Genomic DNA, 21,505 nt, shown 5'->3' on the forward strand with positions numbered 1-21,505 from the left:
AAAAATCACACAACATGGCACTTTTCTGGCCCCTAAGACAACCAGCCATCCAGTGATGATATCCCAGCTTCTTGCTTCTCGCTGGACCAAGCAAAATCAACGCAAGTATCTCAATTGAATTTGGTAGAACGAATCGTGCCCAATAACCAATTCCTCTCATCTACTTCAACACTACGTTGGCTCCACGCAACTTCAAGTACTCCTGGTCCACTCCTGGGGGCATGTTCCGTATCACCTCCTGGTAGATCTCCACGTTATGGAACCTGAGCCCATTGGATGGGTTCTTGTATCTGCCCTCCAACCCCGTAATATCACAGTAGTGCTTGTTGGGTTTCAAGCTAGGAGGCGCTCCTATCGACTGCCAAGTAGGAGTGTCGAATTTGATGTCTTTGGTCTGCAAGTACTTCTGTTCGTCGGTGAAAAGCTGCTTGCTAGTCTTGTACCTTCTGGGAGGCGGCACGCGGTGCAGGTTTTGCTTGAAGGTGTGTGGACGTGTTGTGATGACTGAAAGATCCTGTAAGTCTATGGATTGTGTTTCTGGCGTCTGGGACATGTTGGTGTGGTATAGAATGCTGTAGATGTCTGGTGGTAAATCCTGTCAACTAAGAATTGTTTGTGTGCAGGTCGCGATACTAGGAGTGGCAGAGGACCAGTTTAGTGCTTGAAATTAGGAGAGATGGTGAGTAGTGGAGCTATTGGAACGAGTTCCACGTGAAGGTGCAAGTTGGAGTAGAGTTGGCTTATTAAAATTGCAATTTGCTTGTATAAGCATGGGAATTGTGCTGGTCTATAAAATATACAATATGGTGTATGAAAGTATAGAGGATAGAATGCGAACATTGTGTTGGGCAATAGCAGTTAGTAGTAGGATACGTATTCAATTTTTGTATTGGAGAAGCTTTGGGGCTTACAGCTTGCTGGGAGGATTATTGTATTGGAGAGAAAGTACCAAGAAAGAGGAGCCTATGAGTATTGACAGGGTTTAGTTGGATCGGAACCGGAGATACTTCTGGAAGAATTTAAAAGTTTTTGTTGCACAGAGGAGTTGTAGTTTTAGAAATATTTCACATTTTTTACTTTTAGGTTATTTACTATTGGTGACTTGTCGCAACTAAAATTATGGAAAACACCAGCCCAGGTGTTTCTTGACAGATTGGGTAGAATACTATGGTAGATTATGGGTGATGTTTTGAGAGCATACAAAACCGTAGTGTTACCAGGAAACTCTAGATATACGTGGCAAATTCGTCCCTTGCTTCACCTTTCTGGATATTATAATTTTGGTCTTCGTATTTACTGTTTCGCTTGAATGCTCAAGTTGTTTTCAAACAAATAAATCGTAAATATTCCAAGGTTTGCAATCATTGGTGGTGATGTCAGAACTAATTGTTGCCGAACTCGTCAATGGTTCTACTTCCTCAAAGAATTAGAGGATGTAGTGCTCGAAGCCATAGTCAGTGAAACTAGTATCAGATCAATCCGAATTACTTGACTCGGTTGGTACCGAAATATCCATTGGGGTAATTTCATATTACATTTGCCTATTCATCACCAGCACTTTGGCCATCTTGGATACTTTTCAGAATTGACTACCGTGTAAACTGAAGATATTAAGGTGTTATTGATTCTACACTCTAGGGGTAGCTATGCTACATAAACTGGATCAAAGAAGCACCATTGGGATTGACAATCATATTTTAACAGAAGTATTGGCTCTAGAAATCCCGAGAGGGAATTGGCGAGGGACTCAGGATCTTGACCGAAAGAAGATCATTTAAGCTAATTGTTCTTTTCTTTGATAGCTGGTTTAAACTTGTCTGATTCACCATACAAGAGTAGTATGGAAGTGGATTTGGCCTTCCACAAGCTTCGCTATTCTATTTAGCCATCGCCATTTCTCCAGGCATTGTCAGACTTCAAGCTTCACTACTGCTGCGCTGACTCTACAGTACACTGGCTCTACCTTCATGAATCTCTTTACCACTGGTATTTCTCTCAACATGCTCCTTTCAACAGGCTAACTTCTCAGCCTCGTCATTTCTCAGCTTCGTCATTTCTCGGCTTCGTCATTTCCCAGCTTCACCATTTCTCAGCTTAACCATTTCTCTACACACTGACCCTTCGTCACCAGCTTCCCTCGCTATGCTTCGCATTGCCCCACGCTCTATTGGATATCTCAGGGTCTGTTCCCCTTTCATATGCGGGGCATCGGTATTATCGCGCGGATCGACTGTGGTGCTTAGCGGGAACCTACTTGGGATGGTCTTTTTCCACCGTTTCTCGGCCGTTTGGGCCCGTTTTAGCTGCAAAATGCTGCTATGAATGCCCACTAAGCCATGGAAGCCCTCCCCTGAACAGCACCCACTTTGGTGTCCCAAAACCCGCTGCCTGACCGCTGTGGCATGGCCCACTTATGTCGTGCCGCGGATGCCTCGAGAAAGTCCGGGGTAGTCGTGCGCGGCCCAGCCATCGTCCGAGTGGATCCCATTCAAACCATTCCATCCAAAATACATCTCCACACCTTCAGCGACCCCAGCGACCTGTGGTGATTTCTCCCGAGCTTTACCACCGTCCTCCACCCTCACGTGCCCTCCAACCTGCATTTCTTGTCGGTATCTCCCATATGCACACCCAGGGTCCTATGGTGGTTCCAAAGTTGATCACATTAAGAGCAGGCTCCGCCAGCCGATGGCAGCTCGCCAGACGCTATGTTTCGGCTGTGAGCACCAGCGGGAGTGTCTCAGTTGCTGACGCGGTGGAGACGCTGCCAGCAGCCCCCAAAACGGCCATGACTCCGTTGGAAGCCTACAATTCTCGTGTGGCCTCGGGCCGGTTGCGTGACGACCCGTACCAGCGTCGTATCATAGGCAACCTCCTGTCGTTGCACGAGAAGTTGGTCCAGTATACCCCTCCCAGCGTGCGGGTGCCGTCGATCGAGGAGTTGGTGCCCAAGACTGGGATTTCTCTGCTTTTCCAGTCGCTCTTTCGTCCCAAGACTGAGACCGTTGCCGAGCCTGAATCCACGCCTCAGGGCATCTACCTCTACGGGGATGTGGGCTGTGGCAAAACCATGTTGATGGACTTGTTCTACGCTACCATTCCCCTGCACTTGCCCAAAAAAAGGGTCCATTTCCACCAATTCATGCAGCATCTCCACAAGCGGTCCCACCAGCTCAAAATGGAGCACAACCACTACGATCTCGACGTGATTCCGTTCTTGGCCGCAGAAATCGCCCAAGATTCCACCATCTTGTGTTTCGACGAATTCCAGGTCACAGACGTGGCCGATGCTATGTTGTTGCGTCGGCTCTTGACCATGCTCTTGTCGCCTGAATACGGGGTCATTCTCTTCGCCACCTCAAACAGGGCACCTGACGACTTGTACTTGAACGGAATCCAGCGGGTGTCATTCATTCCGTGCATCCAGCAGATCAAACGACAGACACGAGTGATTTATTTGAATTCACCAACAGACTACCGTAAGATCCCCAAGCCCATGAGCAACGTGTATCACTACCCCAAGCCCGGGGTCAAGTGGACCTCCAAGACCAACCAGACCAAGTGCAGGGACCATGTCGAGGCGTGGTTTGGCTACTTCAACGCAGCGAACCCGCTGGAAAACGTGCTTACTGACCACACTCTCCAGGTTTGGGGTCGTCAGTTGAAGGTGCCACGGTGTGCTCCTCCCTACGTTGCCCAGTTCAACTTTGAAGAATTGTGTGGCAGTCCCTTGGCAGCCGGAGACTACCTCACGTTGGCCAACTCTTTCCAGTCGTTCATCATTACTGACATTCCATATCTCAGCATCGAGGTCCGTGACAAGGTGAGGCGGTTCATCACGTTCTTAGATGCTGTGTACGACGACCACGGACGGTTGGCAGTGACGGCAGCAGCCCTGTTCAACGACTTGTTCGTGGAGCCTGAAGACTTGCAACGAGGCAACTACCAGTTGTACAAACGCCAGCAAGACAAGGGTAGCGTGGAGACGTTCGAGGACGACGAGTTGGTGGTCAAGCACGGCTTCGACAAGCTGGTGGCCAAGAAGGCATCGATGTTTGCCAACGACGAGGAGAAGTTTGCGTTTGCGCGTGCGTTGTCACGGTTGTCGCAGATGAGCACCACCGACTGGATCGACACCGTGCGGCCCGTGCACGAGGATGTGGCACCTGCGGGGGCCAGACAGTAGGAAGAGTCTGCGGATTCAGCAGTAAGGTGTGGTTCGGCAACTAGCAGTAGTGGTGTTGCTTCGAGTGGCTGCGAATCAGACACAAATGGTGGCTGCGAATGTCAGAAAGTGGCTGCGAATCGAAACAATACGAGGCAGGAGACGCCAAGTTGCTAGTGCCACACCCACAAGTGCTGAAGTGCCTTTCCACGAAGCTGTTTCAGGCAGTCTCGACTACGTTTTCCCATACCCGTGCCATTTCGACCTGCGACCCATTGTGGCAATCTCCATCATCAACCCTCCAAACCCCATGGACCATATCCCAGTCTCAGCGCGAGACATTAAGTTATTATGTACGATAGATCTACATACTAGATTACACATTCACTAGACGCTCGTAGAAACCGCCAAGCTGGAGGTCTGCTTCTTCTGTGCATAGTCCCGCGTTCGCCGAGACAGCGCTGTCATTATGCACGGAACGCTAAAACCGTGCATGTAACGCGGAATACATTCACAAATCTGCCGACCCCCCAAACACACATTCTTCGAAGTCATTCTTCAATGCTATTCTTCGATGCTATTCTTCCTTGCTTGTGTCTGCTCCGCCTGGTCATGACACCTGAAATAAGCTCTGGCGCACGTGACGCACGAGGGTTGCGAATGCGCCTCACCTGTCAGCGATTGGGCCAGAGCCTTCAGCCCTGTTCCCCATGCTAAGAATAGTCGTAAGCCAGCAACCCCGTTGGGGTCTCCAGGCCAACCGGTGAGCCTTCAGCCTGGCCCACCGAGGCTGACGACGGTGGCCAGCCCCGACAAACCGCAGCGCTATCGCAGACACAATCGTGTGTCTGGATCAATCCGATGGGGTCCGCGACACAAAACGCTATCGCGTCCAAAAGGGTGGGTGGCCCTGCTGTTTCGGGACAATCGCCCCTTGGCAAGCAACCAGACACGGTTGCGGTGGTCACGTGCACGCCGTTTGGTGCTCCTAGACTCCCGCCTTCATCTATTTTTGTCGGTTTTGTGGTCCCAAAGTTTTCAGTGTTTACCGTGGACTCGAGCCATTCCAGTCTACTACACGGAAGAGGAGGAAGACTCGTCAAGAGGACAAGAGACAAGACACACGGATTCATAAGACGAGACCTCAAGCCAGACATCAAGCAGACATTAAGGTTGACACACATCAAGCATACATCAAGACAGACCTCAAGCAGACATTAAGTTTGACACACACATCAAGCAGACATCACAGTAAGACAGACACCAAGATTTGCCTGCAGTCACCAAGACACAGCATCACGAGTAAGACAGACACCACCTCGAGACACAACTCAAGACACAACTGAAGACACAACTCAAGACACATCCCCAAGACACATCCCCAAGACACCATCATTTAATCCACTACAGACACTTCCCCACTCCCACCATGGACGACAACTACTACGACATCTCCATCTCCTCCAAAAAGCCCTACAGCGCCTCGTCCATCAGTCTCCACCACATGCACCTGTCGTCCAGTCTATCCATCCACCACAACGGCTCGTCTTCGTCATTGGGACCGCCTTCCTCGGCAGTCCCCGCCATCAAGAAGAAGTTTGGCCCCAAAAGGATAGGCTCGTTGAACTCGTTGTCGACGCTCAGCGAAGCGTCTGTCCCTATGGCCCACTCCTCGATTAAGCGTCCAGGCGACTACTTCGTGCAAAAACTCTCCAAGGAGACCAGAACTGGCGACTCCAGACACGTCGACATCCACAGACCCATTTCTGGCGATTCCATCGTGTCGCTACACTCCAACTTCTCTGACGAAGCATCCCTGGTGGCATCGTCCCAGTTCGACACCCCCAAGGAGCTGGGAAACCCCATGCTTGAGTCCAGACTCAGTTCCATGACCAGCAACTCCATCATCAATGCCTCTCCTCTCGACTCTCCTTCGTTCCAGTACTACAAGGGTGCTGGCGATGCCCACAGCTTCGAGGCGGGCGACGACGACGACGACGACCTCTTCAACTACCACTACGCCAACGACGAAAACACCCACCACAACACCTCGCTTTCCACCATCACCTCCAAGAACAGCTCGCTGGTGTTGGCCAAGGGCCCGGCATACCTCCCCAAGGCATCCAAAACCTCGCCACATCTTCCCAGATCCGCCTCCCAGTCTTCTGGCCACTCTACGTCCAGTTTGACCCATTCGTCTCCGCCAAAAAAGCTAGCTGGACGTTCGTTTTCGTCTCCCCATTTCTCCAAGGGCTCCAGGATCGCCAGCCAGCCCAAAGCTGCCACCTTCTCGTTGCCCAGCGCTCCGGGCCTCTCACGGTCCAAAACCAAGTTCTTGAGCTCCAAAGAAACTAAGGAAAGACAACAGCTACGCAAGAAAAAATACGAAGAAAACGACGACGACGACGAGATCTTGGTCAACGACTTGGACAACCTCGTGTTCAACGTGCCTGTGATCAAGAACCACTCGGAGTTGTATCTGTTGAACCTGAAGAGCCAGAGCTCCATCCATACTCCCACCACCATCAAATCAGCATCCTCGTCATCTGTCGACTTATTCACCCGCAGCGACCTCATGGTCGACAACGACAATAAGTACAACATCAACTCTAAGGCCCACGCGAAGCCTAGAGCACTGTCGTCGCCCAAGAGCTCAACTAATGGCAAATTAATGGTCCAAACCGACTTGAAAAATACCAGATTCAGTGCTACTGAAGACAGCATCGTTGAAGAAGACGAAGACTCGTTTCCTGGTCATAGCTCGATAGACGACAGCGAGCTCACCAGGAATATTTCTTCATTTTATGATCAAAGATCAGCCTCATTTGCAAAGTTAGTAAAGTCCTCGAGAGAACAGACCATGATGCATAAACTTCCTAACTTTGTCAAGCACCAATCATCAATGGATGACTTGCATCTTATTTCCCAGGAAAAGCTCAATGTAATTGATCAAACAAGACCAGTTCATTTGCCCCCTAAGCCAGACGGTGACAAAACCAAACATAATAGAGAGTTCCAGAAGGTTTTAAGTAACTTCGAACTCAACAACAAGAGCCTAAACGACGCTAGAAGAAAATCAAACCAGATATTAGCGCAGAACCAACAACAATGGATCAAAATGGTAATTGCCTTGATTGAAGAGCCTAACGCTAAACTGTTCAACAAGAAATTCAGCTATGACAAGAACACCATTAGAAAGTTGGCGTGGGAGTCTAATGTACCAACATCCTTGCGTTACCAATTCTTCTTGAAAATACTATCAAGTAATAATGGCAGTCAGGACTCGGTCAATACTATCAATAATTCATTCAATTTGTTTGACAAAAAGTACCAAGAATTGTCTGCATCAATCAAGAATAATAAAGACTTGGAATTCAACAAAATCATAGAAAGGGTTTTGCAAAGGCCGTTGTTCGAGTGCATTTTAAAAGAAATTGAAGTCACAGTACCAAATTTCAGCCTCGTCAAATTTAAAGAGAGCTTCAGATACCTTCTTTATATTAAATCGTTGTCTGAGTACGGTTTGCTCAAGCATGATGAGATGTTCTTAATACCCTTATTGTTGGTATTATTCCAGACCACTCAATCGATACAAGAAATATATTGCATGGTGGAATTGATCAACAAAGAGGTATTCAACAGAGAATTACTCTCAGACTTCAATTCCGCATTGGACACATGGACCAATCCAAAGCAAGCCTCTTATCAGTCCTCGTACCTTTCCAAATATCTTGGAGGGTTCCAAGCCAGCTTGGGAGAGTTTGAAAACCTCAAATCCAATTCCTTTTTTGACATCTTATCTCAGATTAATGATAGGTTACCATTGAGTTTGTCTGCGCCATCCACACCTATTCTTGCACAGCAGAGTTTTGGAATCCCCGTGCTGTGGAATAGCCCAAATTCCAGTGTGAGCCACTCCACAGAATTCTCCAACAGCCCAGAGAACTTGACTCCAAGGACCAGTACTAGCACTGGTGATGAACAACACACCGAAGTCAATTCTTCCGCTTTACAACTCATGATCAAGCTTTTGCAAATGCTTATTATATATTCCAATTCAGTGAAAACAAGAAACAAGAACGGGAAAAAAGTGTTGCAGACGTTTTTAATGGTTATTTTCCAGTACTATCATATCAACTGGAACAATTTCCAGGAATTAGTCAAACACAATAGGTCTATTAAACTCAATCACTCTACCGATCAGGTCACCAATTTGAATTGTTTCGTTGATAAGTGGACTGAAGCATTCAAGAAATTTTAAAATAGTTCATTTCTCTCGTCCAAAATTCGTTGACTGGTTTCAATATGATAGAATAAACACACGAAGCTAGAGCTATAATTCTTTCTAGTTCAAAACATCAAATAATGTAGGCAGTTCTGGGCTGGGATGAGTTTAATCCAAGCAAAATTCATACGGTTTTAGGTAAGGTGAAGTTACTGTAATTTTGCCATTAGGTGTTGGTATATCAAGTTGATCTGAAGCTCCTCAATAATGACTTAGAGCTGGCATGTCTCACTTTTTAGAGTCGTTGTGACTTTCAGCATCTAATATGTTTATCATTGGAAAAATCCATTTAGTCATTTTTTGTCAAATGAACTATCTAACTAGGGTGGAAATTTACCCACAATGACCAGGAATAGCCAAAATGTTATTTTTCGTCTAATTTATTGCTGATTGATCATCTAGACTTTCTCAACATAATCAACTACCCCAAAGGCCCTAGTTACCTATTCTTGGAAGGAATCTAAACACGAGTCCCTCTACTACATGTGGGTGTACAATTCTCCGTATTTCGTTGATCACCTGAGTTGGTGGTATGTTTATTAGTATACATGGCAAAAACTAGGTAGAATATTCGTAGTTTTCACCTGAATCTTGGTCGCATTCGCAAGAATGCTTCCTATGCTAATTAATTATGTGTTTAAATGTCTGCTCACATGTCCATGTCAATTTCTTCGGGATTTCTCACTTCTTCCTCATCTTTTGCCCCACCAACAGTCTCCCCCTTGACGAAGCCCATGGGGTTCAATTGCTCATTGAACTTACTCACTTTCTCAAACTCGTCTACCACAGTTCTCTTGAATCTCAACATTTCTTTGTAAGTAATTTCATCACCGTGATCCACTTCGAAAGTCTCCCATTTGGCCCAGATTTGGCTGATTCTTATAAGCGAGTTATTTTTTGGGTTGCATAGCTTGCAAATAAACTTGAATAGACCCCTGGCACGGGATATCTGCTTTTGTTGAACTTCGAAGTCAATAAATTCGTCGCTAAGCCTTATGAGTTGATCTAAAGACAATTGACTATCCTCTACCGCCTCTTCATACAGGCCCCTCTTTGTCTCAATGTCTTCGACTGAGATAAATAAGATGGTATAGAGATCAAATTTATCATTCAGAATCTTCGACCGTTGCTCTTTCGAAATTGCAAGCTCCCATCCATCTGATAATTTCTTAATACCTTGTTTGATAACTTTGAGGGATTTCAAAACAAACCCATGGTCTCTTTCGAAATTGGAGTAAAGCAAAATGAAGGGCTTGGCCAAAGATGCGGGGCACCCGTTATTCTCGAACAAACAGGTATCAAACAAGTCTCGTGTTCTTTCGATATCAAGTCCGAAACTAATTGCCTTGGACAAGTATACGTTCCAGATCTCGAATCTGAGCTCGCTGTCTGTGAATAAACGAAGTCCTGATTCGTAAACTGCCAAGGAACGCTCGTTGTAGTTCACCAGTTGAAGAAAACTTGCGAACGACAAGATAGTTTTGGGGCTGGCAATTTTGATGTCTATCATTTTAGTGTATGCATCGCAAACCCTGTCGATGTTTTCAGCTTGTTTTTCATCATCCTCGATAAACGATTGTAAGAGATCGATGTAAAACGACCATAATCTCAAGTTCTTCGAGACACTTGCGTGTAATTCGTCTTTGGATTTGTTCTCGAACAATACCTGCTGAACAATATAGAGAGCTTTTGTATCTGCATCTTTAAAGGGAGCAGACAAGTTGGATTCCGTCCATTCGATATATAAATCCACTAGCTCGTCTACCGAGCGGAACGTCGATGTCACCGACTTCGAGAAAATCAAATTTGCGGTCTTCCAGTCGTCTCTAGATGAGTATACTCGGGCGTAATTTATCCAGAGCTTGGGGAGGGTGTTGGAAGTGCCAGAATGGGCCTTGAGGGGGTTTATCTGAGTCAATGCTTGTGCATACGTAGGGAGAACCTTGTCGAGATTGTCCTTGTGGAGGTCGATCCTTTGGAACCAATGGTCCAAGTTATTGGGGTCCTTTCGAATCATCATATCGTTTAAGAGGAAGGGCCTATTGGAAATCAAGTTGTCTAGGTAGTTCATTCTGAAGTCCAACGAAGCTAATGCGTCCAGGATAGCCGCCTCGTCGGTATTGTTGTTTTCCACAGCTTCAGATAATTCTGTGAGTCTGGATTCTTCAAACTGGGTCCAGGCGTCGAAGATCATGACAAAGTCCCTGACACTGTCACAGTGGAGAATGGCCTGGTTGTAGTAGTGGCGGGACTTGGCATGGTGGCCTTGCTCGGTCATGAACTGGGTTAATTGTAGGTAGAGTGGTCCTAGCTGGTCGGGATACAGGGCAATGGCATCTTTCACTGCCAACTCAAAGTGGTTAGTAAGACTGGCAGACGGCGACGTCTTCGACAAGTCCACGAGCACCTCGAGATACTCGTTGAGCAACTGCAAACGTGACACGGGGAGGTCTCTGGAGGACGCAAGAACTGCCCGGTAGAGGGCGATAGCATTCAAGTACTGGTCGTTTTGAACGTACTGAGCCAAAACCAGCACGATGTGGCCCCCGTCGGCGTGCTCCACGCCTCCCAAGTACTGCAAGTACTTGCTCCAGACGTGGCACGCCGTCAAGCCGCCCACGGCTTCGCCAAACGCGAGGTACAACTGCCAGATGGCTGCCACGCTGCCCTTCAAGCACAGCAAGGCCCTGTTGAAGCGTCTGCGGATGAACGTCACCTCGCACTGCTGGCGGGAGGTGAGAAACCGCAAGTACCGCTGCCAGAGCTGGTGGTTGTCTGCCAAAAGCAGCAAGGCTCTCTCGTAGACCGAGTTGACCACGCCAAAGTCGCTGCGATGGTGGTAGTAGGATGCGTGCTCCACGAGCGACTCTGCCACGTCTGTGTAGAGGAGCCACATCTCAGCAGAGCGTGGTACTGCCTGGACAGCTCGTTCCAACACGAAGAGCTTCTTTTGCACTGATTCTGGTGATGTTTCTGCTGCTTCTACCAGGCGATAGTACGCCTGCCAGGACGCGAGATCGTGGGGGTTTTTGGCCAACTCGTGCTCGAGCGCCATGTCAGCAGGCGCCACCAAGCGGTCGAGGGTCCAGTCGTCGTAGTTCATGTGGTGACAGGTGGTGATGGAGACTGGCAAATATTAGCCGCTATCATCTGGGATGGTATGGAGGTGACACAAAGCCGCCGCACGCTCACCGACGAATAATTAAATGGGCTCAAAAGACACACCAGTGATAGTATCAGTAATCCACGCCAATCAGCAATTGATCGGAGCGAGACAAAGAGATACGATTAGCCAGCACTTCGATCGTCGAACAGATTAAGTGACGCTCAAAGGATTCAGTGAAAGAGCCACGGAAGACTGCAAGAAACATCCACGTACTTTCTTCAACAAGAATCCACTAGAAGAAGGATTCGTGAAAGTCCAGTCCTAAAGGATCCCCGAACCCTAAGTTAGCAGTTTCGCGAAGTCTAGCTGTTTCCACAAGAAGGATTTCCTGAAAGATTGCATCAGAAACAGGATTCTACCTACGAAAGACGTTAACCCTCCAGAAACCACATCACCAGTCCAGGAAGACTATTTTATAACACCTTCCTCTTATCCCCCTAATCGACCATGTCCGGAGCAGGAAACAGAGAACAGGTGTTCCCCACCAGAATGACCTTGGGTGTCATGAAGGGAAAGTTGAAAGGCGCCCAGCAGGGCCACTCGTTGTTGAAGAGAAAGTCGGAGGCGTTGACCAAACGGTTCAGAGACATCACCCAGCGTATCGACGAGTCCAAGAGAAAGATGGGACGTGTGATGCAGACTGCTGCGTTCTCGTTGGCTGAGGTCCAGTACGCCACTGGTGACAACATCGGCTACCAGGTCCAGGAGCTGGTCCAGAAGGCTCGTTTCCAGGTCAAGGCCAAGCAGGAAAACGTGTCGGGAGTCTACTTGCCCACGTTCGACTCTCATGTCAACGAGGAGATTAATGACTTCAAGTTGACTGGGTTAGGTCGTGGTGGTCAACAGGTCCAGAAGGCCAAGACGGTGTACACCAAGGCTGTTGAGACATTGGTAGAGTTGGCATCGTTGCAGACCGCGTTCATCATCTTGGACGAGGTCATCAAGGTCACCAACAGAAGAGTCAACGCCATTGAGCACGTTATCATCCCTAGAACCGAAAACACCATTGGTTACATTAACTCTGAGTTGGACGAATTGGACAGAGAAGAGTTCTACCGGTTGAAGAAGGTCCAGGAAAAGAAGCAGGAGGCTGCAGCCGAAGCCGATGCTGAGGAATTGCAGAAGAAGCTTGCCCAGGCTCAGCAGGAATTGCAGGACGGAGACGCTGCCGCTGCTAAAGTGTTGGACGCTCAAGCAGAGACTGTCGAAGAGACTGTCGAGGAACCTGCCCAAAAAGAGCCCAAGTCGGCCTTGGACCAGGACGACGAGTCCGGCGACGTTCTCCAGGAAAACGAGGACGACGTCATTTTCTAGAAGCATCAGTATTCACTTCCTATTTAGTTCTTTATAAACCAGAGTTGAATAATGTGTAGGTCCTAGTATGGGATTAAAGAAATCTGTTTCCACTCATGTCCATTCAAGTGATACTAATGTATCACGCCTGGATAAGCATAGAGTTTCTTGACCAAAGTATTAATTTACACGGGGTAAATCAGAAACAATAAGGATTGACATATTGCTAGCTCTTTTTTAGCTCTTTCGTCTGGGAGGCATAACGAATCTATTTGGTGTCTCTCTGGTGGCCACAATTCTATTACTTGACCAGAAATCTGCGTTGTAGACTTTCCTGTAATAGTCTGTTGCTCCTAGTTGGTCATATTGGCACATATAACATATGATAGAGTTTGGTATCGAAAACCTCAACATTCCGAAATAATTTCATATCAACTTGAACATTTCTGATCGTGGAGATTGCCAAATACTGAACTAGGTTGATTCGACGGTTTAATAATATTATTTAGAGATTAGCTGCAATTAGAAGAGTGTCGGGTCTTTTGGTAAAACTCCTGGGAAACTGGCGTTGGGGCCCATGAACCATTAGTTTATTCTGGCGATTATTCAGTGGAACTATAACACCAAATTAAGTTAGCCTTGACTTACACCTTCAGCCTATTGAAGACATTAATATTCACAATCCCACTGAAGTGTTGTTCCTTTTGTCGCAAGATAATCAACCCGAGAAAAGGATATCACGAACCTTTTAATGTTAAGAAGAAACTTTCATGAAGATTACTTTTACCGATGAAATAACAGAGTAATCCATAGAACTTCCTTCCAGGAATTATAAGAATTTACTGAAGTTGTTTTATCTAATAAATCTTTTGGTGTAGCATTCTTGGATACCAGTATGAAGTTTTTATTATGGTGAATCCAATAAAGCATTTGTAGTTTAATTAAGAAGTTACAATTCAAAAGCATAGTTTCAAGCATACAGTCCATTGCAGAATAATTATATATGTGCCATTATTATTGTGAAATTAATTTAGGCTCTTTAAAACTAGATAGACAAAATATGCATTAAATCCACAGTTCATTAAGCTGTTGTTACTTTACCATCTTCAAATAATCTTAAAATATTCATCAATTTATTATCAGCGCTATATCTGCCCACACTGGTTAGGCCGTTTTGACATTGATAAATAATCGAATTAATACCATTTATAAACTTGCTCAATTTGTTATCTGAAAACTTCGCTGATGCCGTAACCAAATAAACTTCCAGGCTTAGGAGAAGTACGGCTCAAACGAAGAAACCTGGATTAAAGCTCGAGAATTAGAGTCTTCTGGTGTAGAATCCTGGTACTGGAGGTGGTCTGTCGGACTGAGTGTCCAAGTGCATTCCACAGTTGTGCCGAGTGCATTGCATCCCCTATTGTACTCAGCGCTTTGCATCCACGGGTGGTGCCCCTCTTATCTGGACACTACCCCTACGTTGCGACATTTCTGGGCCTGTATTAGTCTATATAATCTATCAGCTGGTCCTTTATTTCTATGGGGCACAGTATCCACCGTCCACGATGATATCAGTACCGGTGGTGTAAGTGGAGGCGTCAGAGGCCAAGTACAAGTAGGCACCAACTAACTCTTGGGTAATACCCTCTCTGCCCAACGGAATCAACAGCCACCATTGCTGCTTGACCGTGTCCTCCGCAAACTCGGAGATGTCTGTCTGGATGTAGCCTGGCGACACCGTGTTAACTCTGGCAAAAGGAGCCCATTCGACTGCCAATGACTTGCTCAAGTGCAAACACCCGGCCTTGGCTGCGTTGTAGGGGGCCTGCAAGTTGGGCACGTTGACGATGTGACCCGACATCGACGCAGTGATGATCAACGAGCCCTTGCGCTTCTTTTCAAAGATCTTTCCCACGGTTTTGGCACAGTAGTACACGCTGTTCAAGTCCAACTCGATGATCTTGCGGAACCCCTCGAAGCCCTGGGCCTCGAGACTTCTGCCCTCGGACCACGCGATGCCTGCGTTGGCCACGAAGATGTCGATGGTGCCGAAATCCTGCTCGATTTGGGCTATCACTGCTTCCACGTCGTCAGAAGACCCCACATTGCACTTGTAGGCTTTAGCCCGGACTCCGTACGTTTTGGCGAGATATTCGGCCTTGTCATCGGAGGGAGTCGAGTTGTACCAGATAGCCACGTCTGCACCAGCTTGTGCGTAGGCTTCTGCCACAGCATAGCCAATTCCGTTGGAGGACCCTGTGACAGACGCCACCTTGCCTTTGAGTGAGAACAAGTCCATGACGTTGGAGGACAAGGCAGGAGCCTTGGTGGGCAAGGGCCCGACGGCTTCGTTGATGTGTGATTTGATGGACATTGTGGGAGGAATGGAGAGGAATGGAGGAGAATTGTGGGAGAAATCGAGGTCCTTATATAGTATATGGGGTGTCCGAGCTAGCAACAATTGCTAAAACGGGGCCGGATGTGACGTAAGCTTAGCGTTGGTGTCTGCACCTGTGATAACCGGACCCGGGGTGAGGGTGGAGTCGGAGGTGGCCACAAGCCGTTCCAGACGCGGATTTGGCGCAGCCCACGCCAGGCACCCTGGAGGCCGTGGTGGCATGGTGGCTGGAGGAGGGGAAGCTGGCAGCTGCAGAGGACCGCCTTCGTGGCAATAGTCCCTGCCACAACGGTTTAATACGAGCCATGGCCAGGATGTCTGAGACTGCAGGAGTGGTGCAGAAATATGCATGCCCAGCATCTGCGGGATTACTGATGTGACGGAGTGGTCCCAGTAGCGGGGGTACGAGAGTGGAGTTTCTACAAGGTTCTTTAATGTGTTAATGGGGTACAATAGTCATCAGATTCTTGGTGGGGATCGTGGAGGGCCTTCAATACTTTCAGCTAGACTCCTAGTAGCAGAATAGTGAAATATGGATGTTCCATACGTCTGAACATTTTCACTACTTCTTCGAATTTAAACACTCGGAGCAGCAAAATGGCACCTCTAAGTGGTAGAGTACGTATATTCAATACGTTTTCTACCTTAAAATGGATACCTACTAAGCAGAGGTAGATTTCTTCTTCATTGCCTCTTCAAGCTTGTAAAGCAAGCTCCAATTCTTCCTTCAGCTTTTCTTCAATTCGTCATCATTTCTTGACCTGAGGATGTAATTGATTCAATCCATTTTTAGAGTAATGAATATTATTGTATTACCCACTCATAGATCTGTTCTTAGAGTAGTAACTATTACTGCCATCTGATGGTATCATATTATAGTAGTGAATTTTATTGTATAACCAACCGACCGAAAAGTACAAGAGTTTTCTGTAAGCTATTTTTGGAGAAGATTGGGGAGATCCTTACTCACACGGGGAATGCTACCCAATCTAGCACTTCACTACCCGTGTTTTTCTTTTTCTTCAATACGTTCCAGTACTTGTTCAATGTTTTCTAAAAATTTCCAGAATACTTCTTGAACACCGTTTATTAAATCTCTTTCGAATTTGTTTCTTCATACTCGTTTAAAATTAAATTGAATACGATCGTCGTTCCATCAATATTTATTTCTTCTGCTAATTACTTCATACTCGTTTTCAATATCTCCAACGTTGCTCAAAATTCAAACGCTCCCTCGATACTACTTTCATAAACATTCAAATTCTCTAGGACATTCTTCTTCATTATTTGTTTCAACCCTGTTTCTTGACTGCGTTTCAATACTTCTTCAATGCTCTTTTCTGTACTCATTCTTAGTCGTCTTCAATAATATTGTCCATGCTTTCTTCTTTTTGTTCAATAATGTGTTTTCAGGCTTTCTTCAATCCTCATTCCTTCAAGACATCTCAATATATAACTTCAACAGTTCAATTCTATCTCTGGTTCTGCTTCTTACTCTCATTCAGTACCTGTAAGAAATCACCCTATACCACTCATTCTCTAGCCTACACGTCGCTGTCGAAACATTGAATAAATAACTAAATAATCGGAATCCGTATGTTCATGCATGGAAATATACAGGAAATGCCCGCTGTCTAGTAGACACGAACGGCTGGAGGAACTGGCTTACAGTCGTTTTCGTCCAAGGTGGTGGCAATGACATCTCTGTAGTCCAACTTGACCTTGTCACCGAAGTTGGTTTGGTATGACAAGGTGTGCTTTCTCCAGTGCTCATCGTCACGGTCAGGGTAGTCGTCTCTGGCGTGGGCACCTCTGGACTCAGTTCTGGCAGCAGCAGAGTGGGCAGTTTGGGTGGCACAGGTCAACAAGTTTTGCAATTCCAAGGTCTCAACCAAGTCCGAGTTCCAGATCATCGATCTGTCGGTGGTCTTGACGTTGGCAAACGACTTGTCGACTACATTGATGTGCTCGACACACTTGTCCAAAGTTTCTTGGGTTCTGAAGACAGCACAACCTCTTTGCATGGTGTGTTGCATGTCATCTCTAATTTCAGCAGTGGACTTGGTACCGTTGGCGTTTCTCAACTTGTCCAAGTTGGCAATGGACTCGTAACCCAAGTCCTTGGAAACTGGCTTGTGAGGGGTACCTGGGGTCAAGGAGTCTCTGATGGTGTGACTGACAGCTCTACCGAAAACAACCAAATCCAAAAGCGAGTTAGCACCCAATCTGTTGGCACCGTGGACGGAAGCACAGGCAACCTCACCACAGGCCAACAAACCTGGAACAACCTCGTCCTCACCCTTTTCGTTCTTCTTGACCACTTCACCGTTCCACTTGGTTGGAATACCACCCATGTTGTAGTGGACGGTAGGCAAGATTGGGATAGGCTCCTTGGTGACATCGACACCAGCGAAAATGTGGGCGGTCTCAGAAATACCTGGCAATCTTTCCTTCAAGACAGAAGCAGGAATATGGCTCAATTGCAAGTGCATGTGGTCCTTCTTTGGACCAACACCTCTTCCTTCGTTGATTTCCATGGTGATGGCTCTGGAGACAACGTCTCTGGAGGCCAAATCCTTGGCGGATGGAGCGTAACGCTCCATGAATCTTTCACCCTCGGAGTTGACCAAGAAACCACCTTCACCTCTGGCACCTTCAGTGATCAAACAACCGGAACCGTAGATACCAGAAGGATGGAATTGGACGAACTCCAAGTCCTCCAATGGCAAGCCAGCTCTGGAGACCATGGCGTACCCGTCACCAGTACAGGTGTGGGCAGAGGTACACGAGAAGTAGGCTCTTCCGTACCCACCAGTGGCCATGACGGTCTTGTGGGCTCTGAATCTGTGCAAGGTTCCGTCTTCCTGGTTGTAGGCAACCACACCCACACAGGCACCGTCTTCCATCAACAAGTCCATGGCAAAGAACTCAATGAAGAAGTGGGTGTCGTGTCTCAAAGACTGACCGTAGAGCGAGTGCAACAATGCGTGACCGGTTCTGTCGGCAACAGCACAAGTTCTGTAGGCCTGACCTCCCTTTCCGTACTCCTTGGACTGACCTCCAAAAGCTCTTTGGTAAATACGGCCCTCCTCGTTTCTGGAGAAAGGCACACCGTAGTTCTCCAACTCGTAGATGGACTGGGGCGCTTCCTTGGTCATGTAGTGGATGGCGTCCTGGTCTCCCAACCAATCAGAACCCTTGACGGTGTCGTACATGTGCCAGTGCCAGTCGTCCTTGTGCATGTTTCCCAAGGCAGCATTGATACCACCCTGGGCGGCAACGGTGTGCGAACGGGTAGGAAACAACTTGGAGATACAGGCAGTCTTGAAGCCTGCCTCAGCAAGCCCAAATGCTGCTCTCAAACCAGCACCACCAGCACCAACAACCACACAGTCGTACTCGTGATCTATAACGTGGTACTTCTGGCTCATGTATTTGGCGGCGTTAAAGTCAGTTCCTTTGACGTTGGAGCCGATCACCTGGCGGGAGACGGCACTGGACGACAAGGCACGGCGTCCGACGTTCCATTTGGCACGTAACGAAAGCATGATAGTAATTTGTTTCTTGGAAGAAGTGGAAAGTGAGCAGAAATCGTTTTTTGGAAATTTGGTGAAGGCTATTGGTGGAGGTGACACAAAAGCGAGTACGGGGAAGGCGGATTTTGGGGTTTTTGGGGGGGTAAGAGAGGTTTTAAGAGAGGTCAGAGAGGCTACCGAGGGTGTGCGAGGGGGCTACGGCCGCTGGAAGCCAATAGCGGTGCTGGTGGCAGAGGTGGTGGACGGTATTTGGCCACTGCCTATTGGCCAATCGGTTTGCTGGGATTAGAAAGCCGGTCACGTGACGCGCGACCCCAGAATCCGGGGCCGGGTAGCCAGAATGCGGTGTGGATGTCTAACAGAGGGTGGAAGCGGCGGCGGGGCGAGCTGTGACGGACAGTCGACGCTGGTGCACTGGACAGCTTGCACTCCACGCCGCTGGTGGCGTTTTGGCCGTTTCCTGCTCCCTTCGAAACCATCATGTCACGTGACTCCCGGAGATTCCAGGAACTATACGAGCTGTCCTACCAAGATCGTCTCTGGAGGTGATGTCATCAGCAATCGAACAGCCAGTGACCTGTCACTCGTGGCAACGCAGTGGCAATGCGGTGGCAATGCAGTGGCAGCAGCACACTGTGTTGGCCTCGAGGATATTTCTACCAATGCAGCAGGTAAAATTGCATGCAATTCTGGACGGAAGGGCCAGATTCGTTCTCTAATATTCTCTGCACAGCTCAAGACAATTCAATTATCCACTGGAAACTAGAGTAGTTTTCTGTGAACATTAGCCAACCAGAAAACTTACTTCTAAAGGGTTTCCTCGATTTGGATCAGCTCTACAGTGTATATTAGTTATCAGCATTATTTTCCCGGAATCCCCGATTTGCCGGCTCTACACTTTGCAGATGACCCAAAACACTGGCAGGACCTTTAGAAGTCCCACGAGCAGTTTCTGGGGGCTGCTCCCACCAGAATTAATAAGATAGAATAATATTAAACACATGTGGGGAACGCATGGATTCCAATTAAAGCACCATTTAGCCCAGCCCACTGAGATCGGGCACGTTATCAATTGCCTGGGCTCTGGCACTTATTATTACCTGAACTATAAAGGTATACCATTGGCTCAAGCAATGTCCTCCTTATTCCTGCAAGGTATTCCTTACTTCTACTGGTTGTTTGGGGTGCGTTTTATTTTGTGAACGCACCTAGAAAATATCTGGTGGGCACAGTTGATTTGCATTGTGTGTTTTACAAGTTGTTTTCATCCATAGAGCATTGTAGTCTCAAGTCAGCGATTGCCAAATATGACCATCTGGATCGAAGGATGCAGATCTGCACACCAGGGATACTGTCCAGGGGCACTGTCCTGGTCCGCTTACGGTCCAGGAACGGCGAAATTCCGCGATCTCATCGTGCATCCCTCACGACAAGCTCACTAGTTCCATTTGTAGCTCCGAAACCGCTAGCAACACCGGTACTTTAGACTGATGGCTAATCATTTGGAAGCCAGAAATTCCATTTCATCTACACCATTTCTATTATCATTATTATTTTCATATCTATAAGCTAATGTACAATTAAACAGCAGTGTAACCACCGTCGACTCTCATGTCGGAACCAGTGGTGTAGGTGGCAGCGTCAGAGGCCAAGTACAAGTAGGCACCGCACAACTCTCTTGGCAAACCTTGTCTACCCTTTGGAGTGACAGCGTACCAGCTGTTCTTGAGCTCGTCTGGAACGAAGTCAGACAATTCGGTAGCAATGTAACCAGGAGAAACGGTGTTGACTCTGGCGAATGGAGCCCATTCGATGGCCAAAGACTTACCCAAGTGAAGCACACCAGCCTTGGCGACGTTGTAGGCAGCTTGCAATTGTGGAACATTAACAATGTGGGCAGACATAGAGGCAGTCATGATCAACGAACCCTTGCCTTGTTCACGGAAGATTCTTCCGATGTTCTTGGCACAGTAGTAGACACCGTTCAAGTCGACGTTCATGACGTTGTGCCAGTCGAAGTCGGTTTCTTGGTCGATCAATGGACCAGCAGTCCAGGCGATACCGGCGTTGGCAACGAAGATGTCGATGACACCAAAGTCGGCGTGGATGGTGGAGATGACCTCCTCGACCTGTTCGGCCTTTCTGACGTCACAGTGGTGATAGGTGATGTGAGCCTTAGGGAAGGTTTCTCTCAAGTTTTGCAACACCACGTCGTTGTCGGCGTAGTCGATGATGGCCAACTTGGAGCAGCCGGCTTGCAAGTAGGCCTCGGAGATGACGAAACCAATACCTCTGGCACCACCGGTGATGATGGCACTCTTACCAGACAACGAGAAGAGGTCCAAGATGGAAGGGGACAAGTTTGGGAAAGCAGCTGGAAGGGATCCGATGTCCTTGTTGACGATGGAGACTGGGGCTTGGGAGGATTCGACGGTCATTGCTGTTGTGTGAAGATGTGTGGAGAGAAGAAAGTGGATGGGAATACTGGGGCCTTATATATTGCAGGTTGTTATGTCAGTGTCATCCCAGTCCCCCACAAAAGTGATGCCCGCCTGTACACGGTGAACCTTAAAAGAAACGGTGCTGATCGCAGGAAAAAGAAACGAGTCCGATTTTTCCGTTCCCAAAGCGCGGTGACGAGGGTGGTCGCACTCACGTGTTG

The 21,505-nt window shown here is 47.6% G+C and overlaps 10 protein-coding genes across 10 annotated transcripts; 4 read left to right on the forward strand and 6 right to left on the reverse strand.

The window, feature by feature from the left end:
* Nucleotides 1–160: 160 nt before the first annotated feature.
* CANTADRAFT_54582 (uncharacterized protein) lies at nt 161–553 on the reverse strand (the record flags this gene model as incomplete). The annotated part of the gene is made up of 1 exon (XM_020210341.1): nt 161–553. The coding sequence occupies one exon, from the start codon at nt 551–553 to the stop codon at nt 161–163; it is 393 nt and encodes a 130-aa protein (XP_020063132.1).
* Nucleotides 554–2,788: 2,235 nt separating this feature from the next.
* Nucleotides 2,789–4,186, forward strand: CANTADRAFT_54505 (uncharacterized protein; the record flags this gene model as incomplete). The annotated part of the gene is made up of 1 exon (XM_020210329.1): nt 2,789–4,186. One exon carries the CDS (start codon nt 2,789–2,791, stop codon nt 4,184–4,186), a length of 1,398 nt encoding a protein of 465 aa, XP_020063133.1.
* Nucleotides 4,187–5,567: 1,381 nt separating this feature from the next.
* Nucleotides 5,568–8,426, forward strand: CANTADRAFT_54040 (uncharacterized protein; the record flags this gene model as incomplete). The annotated part of the gene is made up of 3 exons (XM_020210278.1): nt 5,568–5,658; nt 5,743–6,391; nt 6,467–8,426. Coding segments are annotated over 3 exons (2,700 nt in total), but the record flags the coding sequence as incomplete, so codon positions are not given.
* A 673-nt stretch (nt 8,427–9,099) lies between these two features.
* CANTADRAFT_54577 (mRNA splicing protein) lies at nt 9,100–11,553 on the reverse strand (the record flags this gene model as incomplete). The annotated part of the gene is made up of 1 exon (XM_020210340.1): nt 9,100–11,553. The coding sequence occupies one exon, from the start codon at nt 11,551–11,553 to the stop codon at nt 9,100–9,102; it is 2,454 nt and encodes an 817-aa protein (XP_020063135.1).
* Nucleotides 11,554–12,063: 510 nt separating this feature from the next.
* Nucleotides 12,064–12,930, forward strand: VMA8 (H(+)-transporting V1 sector ATPase subunit D; the record flags this gene model as incomplete). Its single annotated transcript, XM_020210270.1, has 1 exon — nt 12,064–12,930. The coding sequence occupies one exon, from the start codon at nt 12,064–12,066 to the stop codon at nt 12,928–12,930; it is 867 nt and encodes a 288-aa protein (XP_020063136.1).
* Nucleotides 12,931–14,164: 1,234 nt separating this feature from the next.
* CANTADRAFT_26973 (uncharacterized protein) lies at nt 14,165–14,419 on the reverse strand. Its single transcript, XM_020207945.1, has one exon. It carries the CDS (start codon nt 14,347–14,349, stop codon nt 14,182–14,184), a length of 168 nt encoding a protein of 55 aa, XP_020063137.1. The 5' UTR covers nt 14,350–14,419; the 3' UTR covers nt 14,165–14,181.
* A 27-nt stretch (nt 14,420–14,446) lies between these two features.
* On the reverse strand, nt 14,447–15,283 carry CANTADRAFT_91454 (SDR family oxidoreductase; the record flags this gene model as incomplete). The annotated part of the gene is made up of 1 exon (XM_020211822.1): nt 14,447–15,283. The coding sequence occupies one exon, from the start codon at nt 15,281–15,283 to the stop codon at nt 14,447–14,449; it is 837 nt and encodes a 278-aa protein (XP_020063138.1).
* Nucleotides 15,284–16,941: 1,658 nt separating this feature from the next.
* Nucleotides 16,942–18,855, reverse strand: SDH12 (Sdh12p; the record flags this gene model as incomplete). Its single annotated transcript, XM_020210317.1, has 1 exon — nt 16,942–18,855. One exon carries the CDS (start codon nt 18,853–18,855, stop codon nt 16,942–16,944), a length of 1,914 nt encoding a protein of 637 aa, XP_020063139.1.
* A 164-nt stretch (nt 18,856–19,019) lies between these two features.
* Nucleotides 19,020–20,033, forward strand: CANTADRAFT_293646 (uncharacterized protein). The gene is made up of 2 exons (XM_020208279.1): nt 19,020–19,744; nt 20,031–20,033. The coding sequence occupies exon 1, from the start codon at nt 19,184–19,186 to the stop codon at nt 19,607–19,609; it is 426 nt and encodes a 141-aa protein (XP_020063140.1). The 5' UTR covers nt 19,020–19,183; the 3' UTR covers nt 19,610–19,744; nt 20,031–20,033.
* A 201-nt stretch (nt 20,034–20,234) lies between these two features.
* On the reverse strand, nt 20,235–21,504 carry CANTADRAFT_293773 (peroxisomal 2,4 dienoyl-CoA reductase and sorbitol utilization protein). The gene has a single exon (XM_020208282.1). It carries the CDS (start codon nt 21,279–21,281, stop codon nt 20,424–20,426), a length of 858 nt encoding a protein of 285 aa, XP_020063141.1. The 5' UTR covers nt 21,282–21,504; the 3' UTR covers nt 20,235–20,423.
* Between the last annotated feature and the right edge of the window lies 1 nt (nt 21,505).

This window comes from Suhomyces tanzawaensis (genome assembly GCF_001661415.1).
Source record: "Suhomyces tanzawaensis NRRL Y-17324 unplaced genomic scaffold CANTAscaffold_6, whole genome shotgun sequence".
Classification (NCBI taxonomy): domain Eukaryota; kingdom Fungi; phylum Ascomycota; class Pichiomycetes; order Serinales; family Debaryomycetaceae; genus Suhomyces; species Suhomyces tanzawaensis.